The sequence below is a fragment of the Palaemon carinicauda genome, chromosome 22 (assembly GCF_036898095.1).
Source record: "Palaemon carinicauda isolate YSFRI2023 chromosome 22, ASM3689809v2, whole genome shotgun sequence".
NCBI lineage: Eukaryota > Metazoa > Arthropoda > Malacostraca > Decapoda > Palaemonidae > Palaemon > Palaemon carinicauda.
Window position 1 is genome coordinate 67,066,680 of NC_090746.1, and position 22,854 is coordinate 67,089,533.

At 45.1% G+C, this 22,854-nt stretch overlaps 1 protein-coding gene across 1 annotated transcript in view; it reads left to right on the top strand.

Moving 5' to 3' along the window:
• LOC137615921 (probable glutamate receptor) overlaps nucleotides 1-22,854 on the top strand; it is a 53,791-nt gene that overhangs the window by 20,733 nt on the left and 10,204 nt on the right. Inside the window, exons 8-11 of the mRNA XM_068345608.1 lie at nucleotides 11,277-11,410; nucleotides 11,584-11,708; nucleotides 18,457-18,688; nucleotides 22,450-22,598. Of these exons, the coding sequence (XP_068201709.1) occupies nucleotides 11,277-11,410; nucleotides 11,584-11,708; nucleotides 18,457-18,688; nucleotides 22,450-22,598 (640 nt within the window). The remainder of the gene's footprint in view (nucleotides 1-11,276; nucleotides 11,411-11,583; nucleotides 11,709-18,456; nucleotides 18,689-22,449; nucleotides 22,599-22,854) is intronic.

The window sequence follows — 22,854 nt, forward strand, 5'->3', positions numbered from 1 at the left end:
CTCCCAACTGTTTGAGTTTGAAAACAAGGGCCTCATGATTAACACGGTTAAAGGCAGCACTAAAATCAAGGCCAATCATACGAACTTCCTGACCACAATCAAGGGATTTCTGTACAGCATGGGAGATTGTAAGAAGGGCATCACATGCTCCAAGGCCTTTACGAAAACCAAATTGCAAACTAGGGAATAGAGGATTACCTTCAGCAAACCTATTGAGACGTTTTGCCAGAAGACATTGAAAAACTTTAGATAATATGGAAGTTATGGAAATTGGGCGGTAATCAGTGGGACTTGAGCTACCACAAACACATTTACATAGAGGAGTAACATTACCAATTCTCCAACAAGTACTAAAAGCTCCTCTTCTTGCTAACTTGCGCAAAATAACAGATTACTTTGGAGCTAAGAAATCTGCTGTCTTTATAAAAAACAAAGGAAAAATACCATTTGGGTCTACACCTCCATAAGCATCGAGGTTCATCAACAGAACTTTAATTTCACGAGATTGAAAAGCTAAACTAGTTAGTTTAGCCTCAGGAAAACAGGAATGAGGAAGTTCAAGTTTTTCATTACTCTGTTTAGTGTCAAAATCATCAGCAAAAAGGGTTGCCTTTTCCTTTGGACAGTGAGTGACTGAGCCATCTGGTTTAAATAAAGGAGGAACTGTTGCATCAACACCAAAGAATGCAGATTTAAGGGTAGACCACCATTTATGTTCTTGAGTTGTACCAGAAAGGGTTTCTTTTATGATTAAATTGTATTCCTTTTCAGTTGAGGCATAAACTCCCTGAGCAAAAGCTCGAAGCTGAGTATAGTTGTTCCAGGTCAAATCTGATCTGTTACCCTTCCAAAGATGATAAGCCTCCTACTTCTCCAATTAAGCACGTCTACAATCATCATTGAACCACGGTTTGTCCTTCACTCGGTACCTTAGCACACGAGAAGGGATACGCCCATCAATTATGTTGACTAGATTCTCATTCAAAGGGACAGCAGGATCTACACTACTATATGATTGCGACCAATTCAAGCACAAAAGATCATGCAAAATCCCATTCCAGTCTGCTTGGGATTTCATATAAATTTTACAAGAGTATGATACATCAGGGACAGGCTGCTCATTCTTCACTTCTAATGAAATCAAGGCATGATCAGATGTCCTGACTGGAGAACCAACCTTACTAGTTATAACGCCAGGGGAGTCAGTGTATACGAGGTCCAAGCAATTACCCGACCCGTGAGTAGCTTCATTTATGATTTGCTCACAGTCTAAAGCTCTTAAGCCATGACAATCAGTAGGAGAGTTGGGACTTAACCACTCCCTATGGTGAGCATTAAAATCACCAACAAAGACAAAAGAAGCCTTTTTGTCATAATGTATTTTAGCCATAATGGTAAAAAGACAATCGAAGATAGAATCATCCATGTCTGGATTGCGGTAGATCGAACACATATAAAACTTGTTATGCCTGCCACAAACTTTTATTACCTGAATCTCATGACATCCACATTGATAGTAGGACTTAGGGATGGCATCACGTTTCAACATTATTGGCTTCTTAAAACCAGTTATAAGGAGCTCAGATGAGTGCCTCATATTAGAAACCAAAGTTTCTGAGCACAAAAGAGTATCATACTGTCTGGACGCAACTGTAAGGTCTTGAATATTTGCATGAAGACCACGAATGTTGCAATGCAGAAGACGATATTGACGAAATCTAGGACGTACTGGTCCTGCATTTCGTTCAATGTCTCCAGACAGCATAAGAATTAATAGAAATAAAAAAGACATCAAACTTAAAAACTAGATTAACAAGAATTATAACAAAAACAATATGTACAGAATTATAAATAATGAAACCCATAGACTACAGTAAAAAGTCGGAAAAACTGGTCAACATGGAGGAGCCGATACACCATGCGAGGCTAAATACCCTCCAGGATAGCCACTTCAACTGAAGGGAGGACAGTAAGGATGGTTTTGAGAAGAAAAGAATCAGAAAAGGGAAAGACGACCTCTTGATAAACCACCAGGCATCCATGGCCCTTCTATTAAGCCTGCCCAATACACCATTTCAAAAAACAAGAGGAAGAAAAAAAAAATAAGATAGAAAAGTGTGCCCGAGTGTACCCTCAAGCAAGAGAACTCTAACCTAAGACAGTGGAAGACCATGGTACAGAGGCTATGGCATTACCCAAGACTAGAGAGTAATGGTTTAATTTTGGAGTGTCCTCCTAGAAGAGCTGCTTACCATACCTAAAGAGTCTCTTCTACCCTTACCAAGAGGAAAGTACACTGAACAATTGCAGTACAGTAATTAACCCTTTGGGTGAAGAAGTGTTTAGTATTTTATTGTTGTCAGGTGTATGAGGAAAGACTAGAATATGTAAAGAATAGGCCAGACTATTATGCGTATGTGTAGGCAAAGAAAAAATAAGCTGTAACCAGAGAGAGGGATCCAATGCATTACTGTCTGGCCAGTCAAAGGATCCAATAACTCTCTAGTGGTAGTATCTCAACGGGCTGCTGATGCCCAGGCCAACCTACTAACTACTACCTATAATCAGTACCCAAGCCCCTTAACATCAACCTAGAACCAGGAAGGGCTAGGCAATGGTTGCTGATGACTTAGCAGGTAGACCTATGGGTTATTACAACTAAAGCGGGTCTCAAATTCCCATCCAACAGGTTGTAGTGACGTTTCAAATACTGTCTGAGTCATAAGTATCGCCACATAGTCCCTACTAGAGATCTATGCCTATTGAAAGGAAAGAAAAAGGAGATTTTTTAGTTTTAGGGTTTACGTCGATATAAATCCAGGTTTTGAGAGAGGCAATGTGAACATGAGGGGCATTTCATAAACTTAATTTTGATTTGTTCCGTAACCGAAATACAAACCACGCTATTTACATTGGGTTTACCTTTTAGCGTAGCTGAAATGGCGAGCCATTAGAATTTAACGAGGGTGTTATACCCCCGCGCTAGTTAGTGGGGGGGTAGGGGAGTGGTAGCTAGCTACCCCTCCCCCCCTCACACACAGGTGAATGCTCCACTTTCACTTTTGGCTCGGACATGGTCAGACGTCTCTGTCTTTGTCCTCGCTTGGCAGCCATTGTTGTTTTGTCTTTACTTAATCACTTACTTTTCTTTTACTCAATATATATGTAAACATTTTCTCATGTTCATGTATATATTTGAGTATAGAAACCAGTAAGTTTCCTTTTCAGAGTTTGTACTTGTGTGTGTAGTGTACGATATCTCCGTGGAGCCCTCGGCAGTTTAGGCCACCACGGTGTAATTTTATGGGTCGCGATCGAGTTTGACTTCGGTCTTTCTCTCTCTCTCTCTTGAGGTCGTTCACCCTTTTACTTCGTTACTACGCCTTTTGTAGCTTCCTTACCGTGTGGGGGGGTTGCTACGCCTTTTGTAGCTTCCTTACCGTGTGTGGGGGTTGCTACGCCGTACGTTTTGTCTCAATTAGTTTATGAATCTAATTGTATTTGTTGATTTTTCAGCTTTGTAGAACGATTCCTTTCGGGGTTTTCGTTCTTTCTTTAGTGCTCATTCATTTTTAAATTACATAGTTACATAATTATAATTGTTATAATTCTGTGTTGGTTACAGCTCTCCTTCCGTGAGTGTAGTGGTTGTGAGGGCACGTGCCTGTTGTGTAATTCTTGTGTTCCTTTCCCTCGGGATTCCTCTTCGGAGCCTTCCCGGGGGAATGAATGTGTACTAATGATTTTTGTTTTATTTTTTTACAGTTACCGATCTAGTTCGTTTCTGTAATATGGCAACGGTGTGAGCTGTCTTGTTGAGGCCTGGGGATTCGGCTGTTGCTGCCTCCCCTATGGATTTTCGTCAGGGGCGTGTATCCTTCTTCTGGAAGTACTCCCGTGACGATTGACAGCTCTCCAGTTCATTTTAGAACTCTCAGGAGGCTCGCCTCCTTGGGTGGGTAACTTTCCTTCCGAGGGAAGTTTTTCCTGTCCAGGCTTGAGTTTTTCTCCTTTAGGGGGGTTCTTCTCTTACCTTTTTTTCGTGCGACTATGCTCTTGGTGCTGAGCGGTCGCACCTGAAGTTTCGCTCAAGGGGCTGGGCAACTGCAGGAGCCCCTCTTCGGAGGATTGCTCTTTTTAGGTCACTGGCTGACCAGTCTCTTCTACGAAGTGTTTCTCTTTCGTTCGCGAGAGAGTACACTCATAGAGACTCCTCTTCGGAGGATTCTTCTGCTGTTGTTGCTGTTGGCCTCCTTCGCCGTAAGGCTCACCGTCCGCCTCGTCGTAAGGGTCTCCCATCTCCCTATAAGGGTGCTAAGAGGCGCCTTTTTGAATCTCCGTATGCAGCATACAACTCCTTCTTCTTGATCTTCCGCCCCTGGTGCAGATGGACAGCAGTCTGACCTCGTCTTCCGACGGGCAACGGTCTTCCGACGGACATCAGTCTCCCAGCGGACAGACAACGGTCTTCCGACGGACATCAGTCTCCCAGCGGACAGACAACGGTCTTCCGACGGACATCAGTCTCCCAACGGACAACGATCCCTTCGGGGCAAAGGGTTGCCTCCCACGGGGGTTCTTCCCTTGCGTGTCAGGGTTCCCCTGCGTGCCCTTCTGCTGTGTTCTCTCCTGCTCAGTGTTAGCGCACAGGCGCTCTCCTGCTCCTGCTCAGTGTTAGCTCACAGGCGCTCTCCTGCTCATCAGCGCTTTCCTGATCGCTAGCGCTCTCCTGTTCGCCAGCGCTCTCCTGTTCGTCAGCGCGCTCCTGTTCGTCAGCGCTCTCATGATGATCATCTCTGCTGTTCCTGTTGGTTCCTGTTACGTGCCCTGTGCACCTACGTTCGCCCTCGCGATCTAGAACTTCGGTTCAGGTCTTGGTCAAGGACTCTTCTTCTACGCACAGGCTTCCATGCGTTGCCTTCTGCTCGCCAGCGATCACCAACTCGCCAGTGACCATAGACGCGTCAACGTTCACCTGCTCGTCAGCGATCTCCTACGCGTCAATGATCGCCATCGATCTGCCACGCGTGTCAGTTCCCCTGAACACCACCAGTTGCGATCTAGTGCTCGCCTGCTGTGGACCACGATCTCCGGTAGCTGAGTCTTGCCGTAGATCTTCCTCCTGCTCGCCAGCGCTCACCTCCTTCTGTGCGCTAGCTTTCTTCAATCGCCAGCGCACATCTGCGCTCCTTTTTGGCCACGCACCAATGGGCGCCAACGGTTTTCTGACCGTCTAGGATCGCCTGATTAACAGCTTGCTTCAGCGCTCACCTTCCTGATGCACCTGCGTGCCTTCTGTTAGCGCGATGCGCACTAACCATCACTAGTCACTCTCGCGTTGGCAATCGCCTACGCGCCAGCGCGATTCTTCACCTGCGCGCTAGCGTTTTGTTAACGCACCAACGCTCGCCAACGCGCCGTCGCTTGCCGACGCGCCATCGCTTGCCGACGCGCCTTCACTCTCCTACAGGCTATCGCCCGCCTACGCGTCATCGGTCTCCCGACCGCCTGCGCTCACCCGCGCGCCCACGTGCCTGCGCGTCCACGTGCCTGCGCGTCCACACGCCCACGTGCCCGCGCGACCGCAAGCCCACGTGCCTGCACGCCTACGCTCATGCGCGACCGCGCATATGCTCTCCAATGTTCGCCCGCGCGCGAGCCAATGGTATTCCGTCGCGCGGACGGACGGTGTTCCGTCGCGCGGACCGACGGTGTTCCGTCGCGCGGACCGACGGTGTTCCGTCGCGCGGACCGACGGTGTTCCGTCGCGCGGACCGACGGTGTTCCGTCGCGCGGACCGACGGTGTTCCGTCGCGCGGACCGACGGTGTTCCGTCGCGCGGACCGACGGTGTTCCGTCGCGCGGACCGACGGTGTTCCGTCGCGCGGACCGACGGTGTTCCGTCGCGCGGACCGACGGTGTTCCGTCGCGCGGACCGACGGTGTTCCGTCGCGCGGACCGACGGTGTTCCGTCGCGCGGACCGACGGTGTTCCGTCGCGCGGACCGACGGTGTTCCGTCGCGCGGACCGACGGTGTTCCGTCGCGCGGACCGACGGTGTTCCGTCGCGCGGACCGACGGTGTTCCGTCGCGCGGACCGACGGTGTTCCGTCGCGCGAACCGACAGTGTTCCGTCGCGCGAACCGACGGTGTTTCTTCGCGTGAACATCGGCCTAATTCTTGCAGTATCCATTGCTTGCCTATGGGTTATCGCTCGCCGACCACCAGCTCTCGCTCTTCCTACCACGCTCGCCTTCCTTCTGCGCTCCTTCACTCACCTTCGTTTGCGTTCCTGCGTGCCCGCGCATGGGCGCTTCCACGTTCGCCCACGCGCAAACCATTGATTTACCATCGCGCGAGCGCCAGGGCGATTGCGACCGCGATTCCCATTGGGGCTTCGCAGCATGGCCAGCCTGGCGAGTCTTCTGGAGCGTATTTCCAGAACACGGCCTCACCCCGTAAACGCAGAGCATGGTACATGCCAGAGCAGGAAGAATCTTCAGGGAGGTCTGAGCAACATTCTTCTTTCCAGAACCTGGGTTAGCCCTTCCCCGTCATTCCCTGGAGGGGTTTTGCCAGGGGGCTTTCCGTTCGAGATTTCTCCATCGGCCAAGGGGTGACTGGTTTACCCCTTCCTCTTCTCCCTCTCGTGAAAGGAGCTTACCAGGTCCTTTCCCTCCTCGGTTGCGACCCGAGGTTTTGTTCAAGGAAGCTACAGGAAGGTCATGGGTACTTTCCTCCTCTCGGGCTCAAGCACCTTGGCGTTTTGTAGTAAAGTATCGAACTTGCGGGCAAGCTCGATGTTGGACCATGTGGACGCAATGACCGAGGGCTTCCTTTCGGGTGTCTCATCCGTGGATGTCGGCAACCTCAGACACCCTTCCATCCTTGAGAAGAGTTTGTTTGTGCTCAAGGACAGAGACATAGGCAGCGATTGTGCGGAGGAAGTCGACTTCCGTTTTCACTCCTCCAAGGCGCTTTCTTCCAGACCCTTTCAGGGCTCCAGCGCCTATTTCTTTCAGCCACGTCGGCCTAAGTTATCGGACCGGCTACGACAACTGAGACAAGGTGTCCAATAGCAGTTCCCTCCTGTCAGGAACAGGTTGCACGGGAGGCTCTCCTGGGGGGGCATAGTCCTAGAGGGAGCGGCATAGTACATGAACTCTAGGATTGGCACCCCCCCCCTTGCAGGTTTCACGCTGGGAGGATGCCTAAGGTTACTCATCCGGATGACAGCTTCCCGATGCCCATTCCTGCACGATCTCTGTGATCAGCCAAGGATATCGCGCCTGCCGTCTCTGTCAGCGAATTCAGTGTCTCTGAACCTCTATGCCATAGGGTCGGCAAGAGTTTGCCTGTTTGGGCAGAATGATCCATGCCTTAGGAGAAGGTCCTCCATAGGATCGTCGACGGCTTCACCCCCCGGCTTCTTCAGTCGATCCTTTCTTGTAAGGAAGTATCTGAGACGGGAGTTCCGTAGTCGACCTCTCAGCTCTGATCAAGTTTGTCGAACAAACTTCGTCTAGCGTGGAACAGCAGAATCGTTCAGACTGGTAACGAGGCGACAGGACTCCCTAGGCCCTGGATCGGAAGGACGGGTACTTTCAGTTTCCATTCCATCCATCTTCCAGGAAGCTCGTGGAATTCAGCCTAGACTACTGTACAGGTATTCCTGCTTAAGATGCAGTGTGGCGATCCCGCCTTGGCATCGCAGGTTTTTCCCCAGAGAACTCTCCCTGCTTTCCTCATGGCCGCTCAGGTGCATGCTTCCGCCTCTTTCGCCTTTTGGAGGTCTGGTCAACTCCGGTAGGCTCGGGTTCGACCTTCTACAGCGCCGGGACAAGCTTCCGGATGCTTACCATGAGTGGGGGTTCATGGTATTTTGCTAGGAGCCTTCTCTTCTTCTGCCTCAACATCTGGAGTATCTAGCCATGATATTGAGTCAACGGCCTTACCACGTTGGAAACCCCGCTTCTCGTGCGTCCAGCGAGGTTAAGCAACGTCGGGTCTGGTCGGTACTTGGATGAGTGACCGCCTGGGGACGCCAGATTCTGTTGCCGCCTCCTCCGAGCCTTCCCTTCAGTTGACTGTGGCAAGGCTGAGGAGAGTCGCAGTACCTGTTCTCAGTCAAGCAGAGCTTTCAGCCCTACCTTGGAACGTTTCCTAGTTCTCTTTTCCTCATTGACCCGTCTAAAGTTCCGAACGGTCGCCTCAGGATAAGTTCCCTGTGGGGCGGCCCAAGTTCCGGTGGTTTCAAAGCAACGATTAACCAGACTTTCTGGCCCCTATGGGACCAGCGGAATGATTAGACCTGCAATGGGTGTTGACCTATGGAACCTCTTGATGGGAGTGGATATTCTCGTCCTTTCCCCACATTTTTTATGCTGTTCTCGGACTCGTCAAAGAAAAGGGGGGGGGGGGGGGGCATGTTCCGGTCCAGGCCTATGGTCAGGACCTGAAGGATACCTCTCCATCATTCAGGCAGGCTTAGGGGCCGTAGTCTGGCCCCTCTACAGATCCTACAGCTCCTGCCGAGTCACTCCGTGCGCGTCGACTTCATGGTACTGGCGTATTCTAACCAGCAGGGGACGCATTTTCACAGCTTCGCATCTTGCAGTAGAGATACTGAGATGATTTGAGATTCTCTCAATACCACCATCGGCTCTCTCATTCCGGGCAGAGGAATGTTCTCTCCGATTATCCGAGCAGAGCCTCGTAGAGAGAGTGTACCTGGGGGTCTTTGGCCTTGAGTAACCAGCAAATCCTGGCTTGGGGGACCTGATCGCGACAGCTTGGAACCTCAAGCTTCCGCTGTTCTTCCCCCCAGTCTCAGACCCCGAGACTCTGGCAAGAAGCATTCCGGTGATGGTGGGACAACATCGACGCCTGCGTCTTCCCTCCTTTGTTATCTGTTGAGAATGGGTCTCAACAAGACCAGGTTGTCTGTCAACCTTTCAATGGCCCTGAGAGCTCCACTGGGACTATACGCAGAACGGTTTCCAGACCCTCTGCTTCCCCTGACGGAACTCCCGGGAGAGCTTCTCCCACGGCACAGGCTACTCGAACAAACACACTGCAACATCTTTCACGAGCCGGGGCGTCGCTTCGGCTTCATGCCTGGAGACACTACGCCTCCTCCTCAAGAAGAGACACGCCGCTACAGTCACGGGACGGAGGTCGCATCATCTGCGATAGTCATCCGCAGGGGTCTTCCAGGCGAAGTGGAGAGTCTTCGGTGGTTGGTGTCGTGGGAGATATACCTCTTCCCTTGAGGCCTCTTCTCCAGCAATAACGAACTTATTGCCTTTCGGTGGGGGGAAACTCCTTTCCGCTCTCGGCAATGAAGCCGGTCGCTCAGCCTTTCCCTGACCTTCAGGCTTAAAGGAATAGCTTTATCCTTCCCGCTGGACCTTTCCTCGCTCATGCAAAGCTGCGAACGTCCCTGCCCTAGTCGGAGTGAGACCTCCAACATGGAGCATGGCTCGGACTTTTTAGTCCCTTAAGAGATCTTCTCAAGACCCTTTACGTCAGGCCTCTGATCGTATTCCGTCTTGGGTCTCCTGCTCACTCTGGCCGCGGCCAGTGTGTAAGCAATCTTCTTGGTCTCGTACCACTCCGTCCTTTCTAAGGAATGAGGGAAGGCCACATTCAGGTTCGCTCCTGAATTGTTGGCTAGACTCAGAATCTTGGGGTCCCGGCCTTCGGTCCAATTCCTTCAAGATTTCGAGTCACCATTCTATATCTGATGTCCCAAAACCTTCTCCTTCTTGCCAGTAAAGGAATCGAGAGGTTAGCTTTGGGAACAGCTGCAGTTTGTCCTCACGTGCAGCCGGGTTGGGAGCACAAGAAGGACACGGGGGAGAGTCACCAGTATACCTCTTCAGCTCGGACTCAAGGACATTCATCTCGACCTGAATCAAGACCCTTCCCCGTCACGTCGCCCTACAACATAATGTCGGATACATCGCAACGTCCCTCGCCTTCGAGTAATACTACTCTGTGACGCAGATGCTACAAGCTGGAGTCTGGAAGCGTCTAATGACCTTCGCAGCCCGCTTCCTGCAGGGCGTGACCCACAGGAGTTTCGATACGTTTTTATCGCTCTGTGGTGGCTACACAACAGCTGGTCTAACCTCAGGCTCCTTTTTGGACAGGTAGCAGAAGGTTGAGGGCATTTTTATCAGGTTTTAGTCTGCATGAACGAAAGAAGTATGTCTGGCCCTTACTTCTTTCTTCATTTTCCCCTCTACTGGGAAGCAGCATCCTGGTCTCTGCATAGCTGACCTCGAACCTCTGCAGGTAAACCATGCTTCCTTGTGTTCCGAGTATTGAGTAAATACTGTCGCGTCCCCCATACCCTGACGAGGTGGTATTGGGAACGTCCTAACCCAGAGTTCCTTCTGGAACTCCAGGTCAACTGCCTAGGACGGGTCACACTTCTTCCTTCACACACAAGCTTATGTAGGCCACACGGTTCCTTGCGGAGCAAGGAACTTGTGAGGTGCAGGGACTCCTTTTCTCGAGTGCGACTCACTCGGATTCTGAGTCCCAGGGTAAAGCCAAAGCCAGTATGGCTGGGGACTTTCCACCCTTCCTAAGGGGTAAGTCACCCAATGTAAATAGCGTGGTTTGTTTTTCGGTTACGGAACAAATGACAAATTCGAAGATAATTTGTATTTTTCCTAACCATACAAACCTTAGCTATTTACATATATTTGCCCGCCAGCCCTGTCCCCCAAGACAAGTCCTACCTCTAAGTGAAAGTGGAGCATTCACCTGTGTGTGGGGGGGGGTGGAGGGGTAGCTAGCTACCACTCCCCTACCCCCCCCCACTAACTAGCGCGGGGGTATTACACCCTCGTTAAATTCTAATGGCTCGCCATTTCAGCTACGCTAAAAGGTAAACCCAATGTAAATAGCTAAGGTTTGTATGGTTAGGAAAAATACAAATTATCTTCGAATTTGTCATTTTTACTTTCCTTTGTAATTCATAAATTTCTGTGCTTGACATTCCAATTAGTCATTAGTTATAGGTGCTTTACATTTTCTGTGGCCTTGTCAGCCTTTTATTATAAAAGCTTTCTGTTTTTGTTCAATCAATCAACTCCTTCAGTACAAAAAAGCATGCAAACCTCTATCCTATAACAGTTTTACTATTACTCGGTAATAACAGCAATAATATTAGCACAGTAAAGTATTACTGTAGTATAGGATATTTCATATATTGTACTATACAGTACTTAGTATTCATAAAATGTATGATTCTCTCTTTTCAAGATTTGAAGTTTCTTTGACACCTGATAAACAATGGGGTGGCGTTCTGAAAGACGGGCGAGTAACTGGGATGGTTGGGGCAGTTCATCGCTACGACGTTCACTTAGCTATCAATGAATTAACAATCACAGGTAAGACAAAACTGACTGGATACAACCGGCAAATAGCAAGATATGTACTGTATTCTTTACAGAGATGTGTATACCAGGGAAAATAAATGAATACATCTACGCAGTAACTGTTCTGATTTTGCATAATAAAATTTACTTTAAACCATTTAAATCTTTCTACATAACTACAAATTTCATTGCAGCTCCCAGGGACAAAGCAGTGGATTTTACAAATCCCTATTTTCTGGAATCAACAACGATCATCTCTCCATCACCTTCCAAAATTCTCAGCCCACAGTCCGTGTTAGAACCGTTTAGAGGCGAGGTTGGTTAATAGAGCTTCATATATCATTAAAGTCTAAATCATTCTTCCAATCCATAAAAATTATATTTTAATTATAAAATAAATTTTTGAATATACTTACCCGGTGAATATATAGCTGCAACTCTGTTGCTCGACAGACAAACTCTACGGAAAAAACTCGCCAGCGATCGCTACACAGGTTGCGGGTGTGCCCAACAGCGCCATCTGTCGACCAGATACCCAGCTCTTATGTAAACAAAAACTCAATTTTCTCCTCGTCCCACTGCGTCTCTATTGGGGAGGAAGGGAGGGTCATTTAATTTATATATTCACCGGGTAAGTATATTCAAAAATTTATTTTATAATTAAAATATCATTTTTAAATATTTAACTTAGCCGGTGAATATATAGCTGATTCACACCCAGGATGGTGGGTAGAGACCAGTAATATATGTTTACATTTTATGAGCTAAGAGTTTTTTATTTCATTTTAGAAGTTATCAAAATAACAAAAACAAAATAAATAGGTACCTGGTAAGGAAGTCGACTTGAACAATTACTCTGCCTTTTAAGTACGTCTTCCTTACGGAGCCTCGCGATCCTCTTAGGATGCTGATCGACCCCTAGGAGCTGAAGTATCAAGGGTTGCAACCCATACAACAGGACCTCATCAAACCCCTAATCTAGGCGCTCTCAAGAAATGACTTTGACCACCCGCCAAATCAACCAGGATGCGAAAGGCTTCTTAGCCTTCCGGACAACCCATAAAAAAAACAACATTTCAAGAGACAGATTAAAAGGATAAGGAATTAGGGAATTGTAGTGGTTGAGCCCTCACCCACTACTGCACTCGCTGCTACGAATGGTCCCAGTGTGTAGCAGTTCTCATAAAGAGACTGGACATCTTTCAAGTAAAATGACGCGAACACTGACTTGCTTCTCCAATAGGTTGCGTCCATTATACTTTGCAGAGATATATTTTGCTTAAAGGCCACGGAAGTTGTTACAGCTCTAACTTCGTGCGTCTTCACCTTGAGCAAAGTTCGGTCTTCCTCACTCAGATGTGAATGAGCTTCTCGTATTAACAATCTGATAAAGTCTGACCAAGCATTCTTTGACATAGGCAAGGATGGTTTCTTAACTGAACACCATAAAGCTTCAGATTGGCCTCGTAAAGGTTTAGTACGCTTTAAATAGAACTTAAGAGCTCTAACAGGGCATAAGACTCTTTCTAGTTCATTGCCTACGATCTCCGATAAGCTGGGGATATCGAAAGATTTAGGCCAAGGCCGAGAAGGCAGCTCATTTTTGGCTAGAAAACCAAGTTGCAGCGAACAAGTGGCTTTTTCCGACGAAAATCCGATGTTCTTGCTGAAGGCATGAATCTCACTGACTCTTTTAGCCGAGGCTAAGCATACCAGGAAAAGAGTCTTAAGAGTGAGATCTTTCAGGGAGGCTGATTGTAACGGCTCCAACCTGTCTGACATGAGGAATCTTAGTACCACGTCTAAATTCCATCCAGGGGTAGCCAAACGACGCTCCTTGGTGATCTCAAAAGACTTAAGGAGGTCTTGCAGATCTTTATGTTTGGAAAGATCTAAGCCTCTATGCTGGAAGACCGATGCCAACATGCTTCTGTAGCCCTTGATAGTGGGAGCTGAAAGGGATCGTCCTTTTCTCAGGTATAAGAGAAAATCAGCTATTTGAGCTACAGAGGTACTGGTCGAGGATACAGAAACTGACTTGCACCAGTCTCGGAAGACTTCCCACTTCGATTGGTAGACTCTAATGGAAGACGCTCTCCTTGCTCTAGCAATCGCACTGGCTGCTTCCTTCGAAAAGCCTCTAGCTCTCGAGAGTCTTTCGATAGTCTGAAGGCAGTCAGACGAAGAGCGTGGAGGCTTTGGAGTACCTTCTTTACGTGTGGCTGACGTAGAAGGTCTACCCTTAGAGGAAGACTTCTGGGAACGTCTACTAACCATCGAAGTATCTCGGTGAACCATTCTCTCGCGGGCCAGAGGGAAGCAACTAACGTCAACCTTGTCCCTTCGTGAGAGGCAAACTTCTGCAGTACCTTGTTGACAATCTTGAACGGTGGGAATGCGTAGAGATCCAGATGTGACCAATCTAGGAGGAAAGCATCTATATGTATTGCTGCTGGGTCCGGGACTGGAGAGCAATAGATTGGAAGCCTCTTGGTCAGCGAGGTTGCAAAGAGATCTATGGATGGTTTACCCCAAGTGGCCCAAAATCTCTTGCACACATCCTTGTGGAGGGTCCATTCGGTTGGAATTACTTGCCCTTTACGACTGAGACAATCTGCTATGACGTTCAAGTCGCCTTGGATGAACCTCGTTACTAGGGAGATGTCTTGACCTTTTGACCAGATGAGCAGGTCCCTTGCGATCTCGTACAACGTCAGTGAGTGGGTACCTCCTTGTTTGGAGATGTACGCCAAGGCCGTGGTGTTGTCCGAGTTAACTTCCACCACTTTGCCTCGAAGGAGAGACTTGAAGCTTTTCAAGGCCAGATGTACTGCCAACAGCTCCTTGCAGTTGATATGCATGCTCCTCTGACTCGAGTTCCACAGTCCTGAGCATTCCCGACCGTCTAGTGTCGCGCCCCAGCCCACGTCCGATGCGTCCGAGAAGAGAACGTGGTTGGGAGTCTGAACAGCCAGGGGAAGACCCTCTCTTAGGTTGATATGGTCCTTCCACCAAGTCAGACAAGACTTTATCTTTTCGGAAACCGGGATCGAGACCGCTTCTAGCGTCTTGTCCTTTTTCCAGTGAAAAGCTAGATGGTATTGAAGAGGACGGAGGTGTAGTCTTCCTAGTGACACAAATTGTTCCACGGATGACAGCGTCCCTACCAGACTCATCCACAGCCTGACTGAGCAGCGTTCCTTCTTCAGCATCTTCTGGATGGATAGCAGGGCTTGATCTATTCTGGGGGCTGATCGTCTTGTTGTTCAGCAACGTCCTCATCAGAGGGTTCCTCATCCGAAAACTGATGAGGAAACGGCAACGGAGTGGGCAACGTCTGGCTCGCTGAGTCCGGTCGCACTAGTGCATGCGTGACGGAGCCGGACGCAACATCATGGAACTGCTGCACAGTCTGTGAACTGTCAACAACCATGGGTGCGCGAGGAAGCACAGCGTCAACCCGAGACTGTCTAGACCGTCTGGGTTGTGCAGTCAACACCCTACCGGGTTGCTGAGGTTGACGCACTGCGTCAAAACAAGTCACCTCTGCTGGTTGTTGAACGTCCTGAACGTCAACAACCACCTCCGAGCGTCGCTTAACGTCAACGTGCGGCTGGCAACCCACACTGGGTCGCATCGGTGGAGGAACCACCTCAACTGGCAGACGCGAGAAGGTTACCTCAGCGTCAACAGGGCGCACAACCGACCGGTTGGAAGGTTGTTGGCCAGAAGGTTCGGCAGCAACCTTCTCCGCATTAAAGTCCTCTATCAAGGACGCAAGCTTGGACTGCATGTCTTGCAGCAAAGCCCATATAGGGTCTACGGGAGCAGGTGCGGCAACAGACGGGGTTAGCGACTGAGGCGGTACCGCTTTCCATCCCTGAAAGCCTTGTTTATGCATGACATAATGTACAGCAAAACTTCAAAGGCTCGAAAACAGCTGTGAAGTTGACCTGTAAAAAACTTGGAGCGTCTCCTGGCCAGGCGCCAGGGAGAGTCTACGAGATTTGAGAAGTCTATCTGGGCAGAGGCATGAACTCCCAAGCCGAGAACTTCTCTCGTGTCATATCAGACTCTCGCTCTATAAGCCAGTTTAAAAGAAGGGAAAGCAAAGGCTGTATCCCCCAAACTCCTCCTGGTGATAAACCAGTCGCCTAGCCAACGTAAAGCTCTCTAGGAGAGAGAGAGAGCACTAGCTTAAAAACAACGGCTTCGAAGTAGCTAGGCCTAGTGTAAGCTCTGACGTTTAGGCGAACGAGGAGCAGCAGTTACAAAAAGATCCGGACAAAGATCCTTAAAAAAAAATCATCATGATTTAATTAAAGTCCATAGGGGGCTAAGCAGCTTTAGGCTCCTCTCCATCTGACAGAGTCCTCAAGGGAATATCAGTAGGAGGGGGAACAGCAACTTCCTCATCTACAGGAACCTTGTCCGATAAAAGCTGAGTCTCAAGCAAGGGAGAGACATACCGTGGTGGCAATGCTTTACAAGCAGAGTCCACACTCACTGGTGCATTAGTAGCGGACCAGAACGCAACGTCATGTAACTGCTTGACAGTCTGTGAACTGTCAACAACTGAACTGTCAACCACAACAGGTGCGTGAGGACGCACAGCGTCCACTCGAGACTGCTTTGACTGCCTAGACTGAGCAGTCAAAACAACTCTAGAATGCGGAGGTTGACGCACAGCGTCAAAACAAGTCAACTCCGATTGTTAGCGAACGTCTTGAACGTCAACAGGAGCATCAGCAAGTGGCCTAACGTCCAAATGCGGCTGAAAATCCACACGAGACCGCATCGAGTGTGGTTCTAAACAACCTGACTGACGTGACTTAGCTACGCCAACGTCAACAGGAAGCACAAAGGAACGTTAGGTTGGCTGAAAGCCAGGATGTCGATGAGATAAACGGCTAGACTCAACGGACTAATCGGCAGAATAGTCTTCCATAAGGGAGGCAAGCATATTCTGCATGTCTTGCCATACAACCCATTAAGGATCAACGGAAATGGTTGTGGTAAGAGACGAGGGTAACGTCTGTGACCGCAACACTTTGCCAATAAAAAAGACTTTCGGAGTCTGTGTTACGCTTTTGTTAGGCGGCGAGCAGTTATCCGATGACTGCATAGGGTCAGAGCTGTCCTAATGGCTGTAACCAGGACGCTGGACCTGTCCTGAAAGGACTGACTTTCGCTTAAGGGCTTCGAAACCTTGTGACAGGTTTCTTATGCGAAAAGCCTTCGGATGATGAGGAGAAAAAACGTCTCTCTCGTCTTATGGTAGGGGAGATCTTGGTAAGATACACCCGATACCATAGAGGGAAACGTCTGTTCGTTGATCAAGGCCTCTCGAACCCATAAGTCGTTCGACATTACTTCTCCCCTGGGCTTGGGAGCTTGCAAGAGGTCCCGAACTAGGTGAACGACAGGCACGAACAGACGAACCCTCGGACGCAACACTGTCACACTTTGCGCATATCACTTTATCACTTCGATTTTCTGTTTTGCACTTATTTCACTGAAATCGAAACTTTTACTGATTTCTACCTGAAACACGCAATTCTACCCTTCATTAAAAGGTAGTAATTGCGAAATCAGTCGTATAATGCAAGCTCATTAATACCAGCAAAAAACAGAAAACAAATTTTAAGATAAAAAAATCAGTGGCTGGGAAAGAGACTAAACACTAGTTCATATAAACTACGTTTTCAATCTCTCACCGCACATAGCCTGGGGACGAGAATAAAAAACTAAAAACGTTTTATCCTTCCTCCCCGTACAGAGACTAGGGACGAGAGTAACTTGAGAACAACGTTACCCGCTTGAACGGAACGTTTTCTCTCCTCTCTCTCCCTCCGTCTCTATCTCTCTCTCTCTTTCTCTCTTGATTTCGCACCTAAGAGAAGAGCCCAATTATATTTCGTCAAAAAAACATGTTATTTGACTAAAGGAAAAAACTGAAAGGTTTTTCAAATAAAAAGTTCCTTTAAAACAGAATTTAAAACATTTAAGCTAAGAAAGAATGAACAAAACGTCAGAATCGATTTACTCTTACTGCAAAGTGAAACCGTGATACACTCTCTCTATCGTAACGATAGAGCGCATGTTGAACGTCCTGAACGTCAACAACTGCGTAGCATAAATAAACTAAACGTTAGTTCATCTTTGAAAACAGTACGAAGACTATCAAAGAAATTCTTTCATAAAATATTACATTTAAAAAGTTTTAAATCCTTAGCTCTTTAAAAGCTATTTACGATATAAAGGGCTCAACGTTGATTAACTTCGGTTTCCAAGTTAGGACCGCCTACTCTCAGGAAAGGTCGCATATAAACAAAACATTAAAATTTATTTTTATATGTTTATAATAAATGGAAAGTTAATCGAAGAGGCCTAATAAAGGCGGAGAGATATAAAATATATAGAGGAAAATCTATAAATAATTTATAACGTGATAAGAAAATTACTAAAAGCCTAAACACACTTCCGTCTAAGGGAAGGGTCGGCCATTTAAAAGTGAAAGAAAGTCCATACTCTCTTTGTCACCATAATTAAATCTATCCAAAACGAGTTCAAGATTCAAGATGAAGATAAAACACCTGCATTGCGAAAGCTCAAAACCAGAATATAGTACTTCACCAATATGATGTGAAAAACTCCAGTTTAGTAACAGCGAGTAAAGTACGTCTTGTCGACACGTCGACAGAGAGAAAATTGAGTCTTTGTTTACATAAGAGCTGGGTATCTGGTCGACAGATGGCGCTGTTGGGCACACCCGCAACCTGTGTAGCGATCGCTGGCGAGTTTTTTCCGTAGAGTTTGTCTGTCGAGCAACAGAGTTGCAGCTATATATTCACCGGCTAAGTTAAATATTTAAAATTAGACAATCAAAACATGAACAAACAAGTTACAAAGGTTTAAACCATCCGTACCAATAAAATTTCATTTTGGCATTATCAAAAGAAAAAACAATTTCTTTGAATGTATAAATGAAATTTTCATACAAACAAGCAATAATAACCCATTGTATTTTCTGATTGCCCAACTAATCATCTGTTCCTTCTCAGGTCTGGTTTCTGATTGCCTTGGTTACTCTATTAATGGGCCCCACTGTGAAGCTGTTTGTTTGGATGAGGAAATATTTACTAAATGAGAATATAGAGAAAAACCTTTCCCTTAGTGATTTAACCTACAGTATGTTCAAGCCAATAGTAATGCAGGGTTGCATGATACACCCCTTGACCTGGTGTCTTAGAAGCATCTTTGTCAGCTGGTTTGTCTTCACCACTTATGTTTATGGTTAGTAATCACCAAATGAGGTAGGACTTTTAATTATTATGTTTACTAATTAATAAATTGATGACTTTTATAACCAAGCACAATCAGTAATTTCATGGCATCAAGATTTGGACGTCAATAATATACACCATTATCACATTCAATAGTTAGTGGGATAAGCTTGGCAATTTTACTATTTCAAAGCAGTAGAAATTTATTTAAGAGAATAGGATTGGAAAACATATTTTCCATATTACACTGAAAACATTAATATATCCATGTCTATTTTATCAAATGTAGTTATGTAAAACACAGAAAACAAGACAGCAAGATTTACCATTAGGAACCAAATTCAAAGATGAAAAAACATCATCAAGATGAAACTATAGTAATTTTTTTTAGCGAGGCAAATTTGCACAGACTTGCAGGGGTGCCCTTTTAGCATAGAAAAGTTTCCTAATAGCTTATTGGTCGGAAGTATTTGTGTCGAAATACCATCATTATTTTCAAATAATTACCAAGTAATGTGGATCGAAACTTATTTTCTAAACTAAATTTTGCCCTCAGATATAGCTTCTGTCAATAAATAATGTTAACGAATAAAGATATAAAGTATTGTGCTGGGTAAGTCTAAATTTAATAATAACACCTGGCGAAGTCAACAGCAGGAGCTTGTTTTCGGTAGCATGCTACACAAATTTATAACTTTGTACATAACCTAACACAAGTTGGGATAAAATACATGTTATTACAAACTTTCTTTGAATACCAGAAGCTACATAAAACGTGGAATAAACTCGCTATTAGTGAAAATTGCAGTGAGGTAAAAGGAGCATTCTACTGTCATACAGAGATGGACTATGATATAAGTCTATATAAAGAGAGTTTGGTATTTTTTTCGTGAAGGTTTAGATTTTATTAATAGCAATATTTTCGGTTTGAGGATACTGTAGTGTTGCATAAATTGCATAAAAATCACAATTAAACGAATTCATAATTTAACCGCCAAGTTACAACAGCAAAATCTCCTCCTCCTCACTTCCATAACTTCTTCAGTGTCTGATAGTAGAATGCTCCTTTTACCTCACAGCAATTTTCACCTATGGCAAGTTTTATTAATTCCGCGTTTTAGTAGCACCTGGTATTCGAAGAAAGTTTGTAATAACATGTTTTTCTTAGGCTTAATGTAATTTATCAAAATTTGTGTTGAAAAATGTGAAAAGTTACAAATTTACGCAGCGTGCATCCTAAAACTAGCTCCTGCCGTTGACTTTGACGGATGTTGTTATTAAATTTAGATTTACCATCATGATACTTTATAATATATTTATTTGTTAAAACTATTTATTGACAAAACATATATCAGACGGAGAAATTTAGGTCAGTGAATAAGTTTTGATTCACATTACATTATTAGGTAATTACGTTTTTTGTAAACAATGATGGTATCCTGACAAAAATACTTCTCACCAATCCGCTAATAGGAAACTTTTCTGAGCTGAAAGGGCACTCCTGCGAGTTGGTGCAAATCTGCCTCACTAAAAAAAATTGACTTTCTTTCTACTGTATAGGTAAGACATAGTACAGTAATGTACTGTGCAAACTTACTCTGCTTGTTTTTGCATAATTCCTGATAAGCATGTCTGACTAAATACAATGCAGTATGTGTTTATGGTGGAACCTACTATTCAAAATACAAATGGGAGACTTCCTGTCAAATTAAACCGATTGCCCAAGCACATACACTATACCGACTTAGTCTAAAGTAAGCTAAGTTCGTATATGGTGCAACCTAAGTTCACGTTTATGATTGTAAACTTCTCCCTAATCTTTTCATTCCATGAATCAAACCCCAATATGCTTCAATTTCTAAGCTAAGTTATTTTCAACTTGCACATTTCATTATTTGTATATTACTTTAAAATTCATCTCCAGTTTTAAATTCAATGCCTGGAAGTATTATTTTTATGCACGGTATAACATAACTATTATGTGTAAGTATGCCAGATAATCAAAGAACAAATACATAACTGAATACAGGTACTATGGAAAACAGTAATTACAAAAGTACACTACAGTTCTATGTAAAATTTCAAAGCAGCTGTATGGATACACAAATGTAATGAAAATTACTACTGTATATAAAACATTGAAGTTTTATCTACTACAGTACTGTATTACATATGTGAATACAGTACTGTACATTCAACACCTGATTCAACATATATACTGCAGAGGGAGACAATGCTAAAACTCGGATAATCTTGCAAACAATGATCACCTCAATGAACTTAACATTACTTTACACTACCAAACTGTCAACTGATTTATTCCTACTATAAACATTTATAAAGTAAATACGACCAATAAAATTTAATAGTAACTACAAATTAATATTTTTGCATACATCACTGTACAGCATAGTAATCTTTGCAGTCATATATACTTATTTAAGTGCTTTTGGACTCGATACACATCAAGTTTAAAGGTCGCTCATGAATGGCAGAGACAAGGGACAGTGACATTGCCCTATCAAGCAGGACAATGCCCTAGAGACTGAATATATATTGTATGATCAGTGCCCAAGACCCCTCTACACCCAAGCTATGACCAGGGATGGCCAAGCAATGGCTGCTGATGACTCAGCAGATAGACCTTTAGACTCCCCCAAAACCCCCAACCTTAGCTCACAAGGATGATAAGTTGCAGACACTAATGGCACTAACGAGACTGAGCGGGACTCGAACCCCCAACTGGAAACACCAGGCAGAAATGTTACCAATCAGGCCACAACAATTAATGTCACTCTTGCAAAGGGAGAACATGCCTTCTTTTTCTACATTTCTTTCAGTTATTATCAACTTCCTTGTTCCCTTAAAATATTTGGAAAGGCCTATCACCAGATAAAGGGTCAGCCAAGCTTGCCTTCTAGTTGGGTGTTGCATAAGGAATACATAATTACTTATTATAAAGTGGTGAACACACTGTAGACGAGTTAAAAATATATCATCAGTTATAAGACTGGCTCATGTGCCTTTTAAGAGAAATATCGAGACCTTTGATCAGACCACCAAAGTAGGATTTTATATTAGAGTGAAAAATCTGAGGACATTCACTAGAAATATTATATTGGGCTTTCTTCAGAAACTTCAATATTGATTTTTAGCTAGACTAAACTGACCAGAAGAATAAAAAAAAAATTCAAGAACAATGTGATTAACTTACTAAAAAAGAAAGGAATGGAACAAAAACAATCTTACACAAACCTCAAAGCATATTAGCGCTGGCTTATATTTGCACAAAGGAAGGCGTTATTTACAAAACTCAGGCAACCATATCAAATTGGTCAGAACTGGTTTTAGTTGAACAATTATTACAAAAGCTGAAAGAAGACATTTTTCACTTCATTGTATAAGGATAAATACAAATAATCATATAAAATAGAGCACAAGATGAAATGGTAAACCTTGAAATGAGAAATCTAAATGAAGAGCAGGGAATGATAGTAGACAGAACAACAAAACTTATTCCGTTGGCTGGTAAGACTACAAGACCAAGCTGCACATGCACATTCCACTGGATAACTTTTTTTCTTTTTAATAAATATTATCATCTTCAAAGTTAGCTCTGAATTTTCTGTTCAATCTTGTCCATAATTGAGTTTCCCATAAGATTCTTGATAAATCATGACAGTCCTTCCAACATTTGTGTACAATAATTGCACTATATTTACATGTACCTACAGTTTTTGTAGCTCACATAATTTCCCTTTGTCATTCCAGCCTTATACTCTGGCAGCTTGATATCTGTATTGTCGGTGCCATCGTACGAGAAACCCATCGACTCCTTACAAGACCTCTTGGATGCCATAAGGCATCGAGGTACGCAAATGCTTACCGTGTGTGGATCCAACAACGAATTCCTTTTCAGTGTGAGTAGCAACAAGGACGTTATTTTTACCTTGACTGGCGTACTACAGTAATGTCTTATTCTTTTTAAAAAATAACGCCAGGTTTTTCTAACCAACTTAGTGAGGTTCGAAGTCTTCCAGATCCCTTTGAACAGTGTTGCTACTTTTCTTTTACTCCAATTATATTTTCAATCTTTCTATAATACAGCACTGGTACAGTATCATTGTGAAACAAAGTCATCTCTTATTCAAAATTGATAATTAAAAGTACATTTTA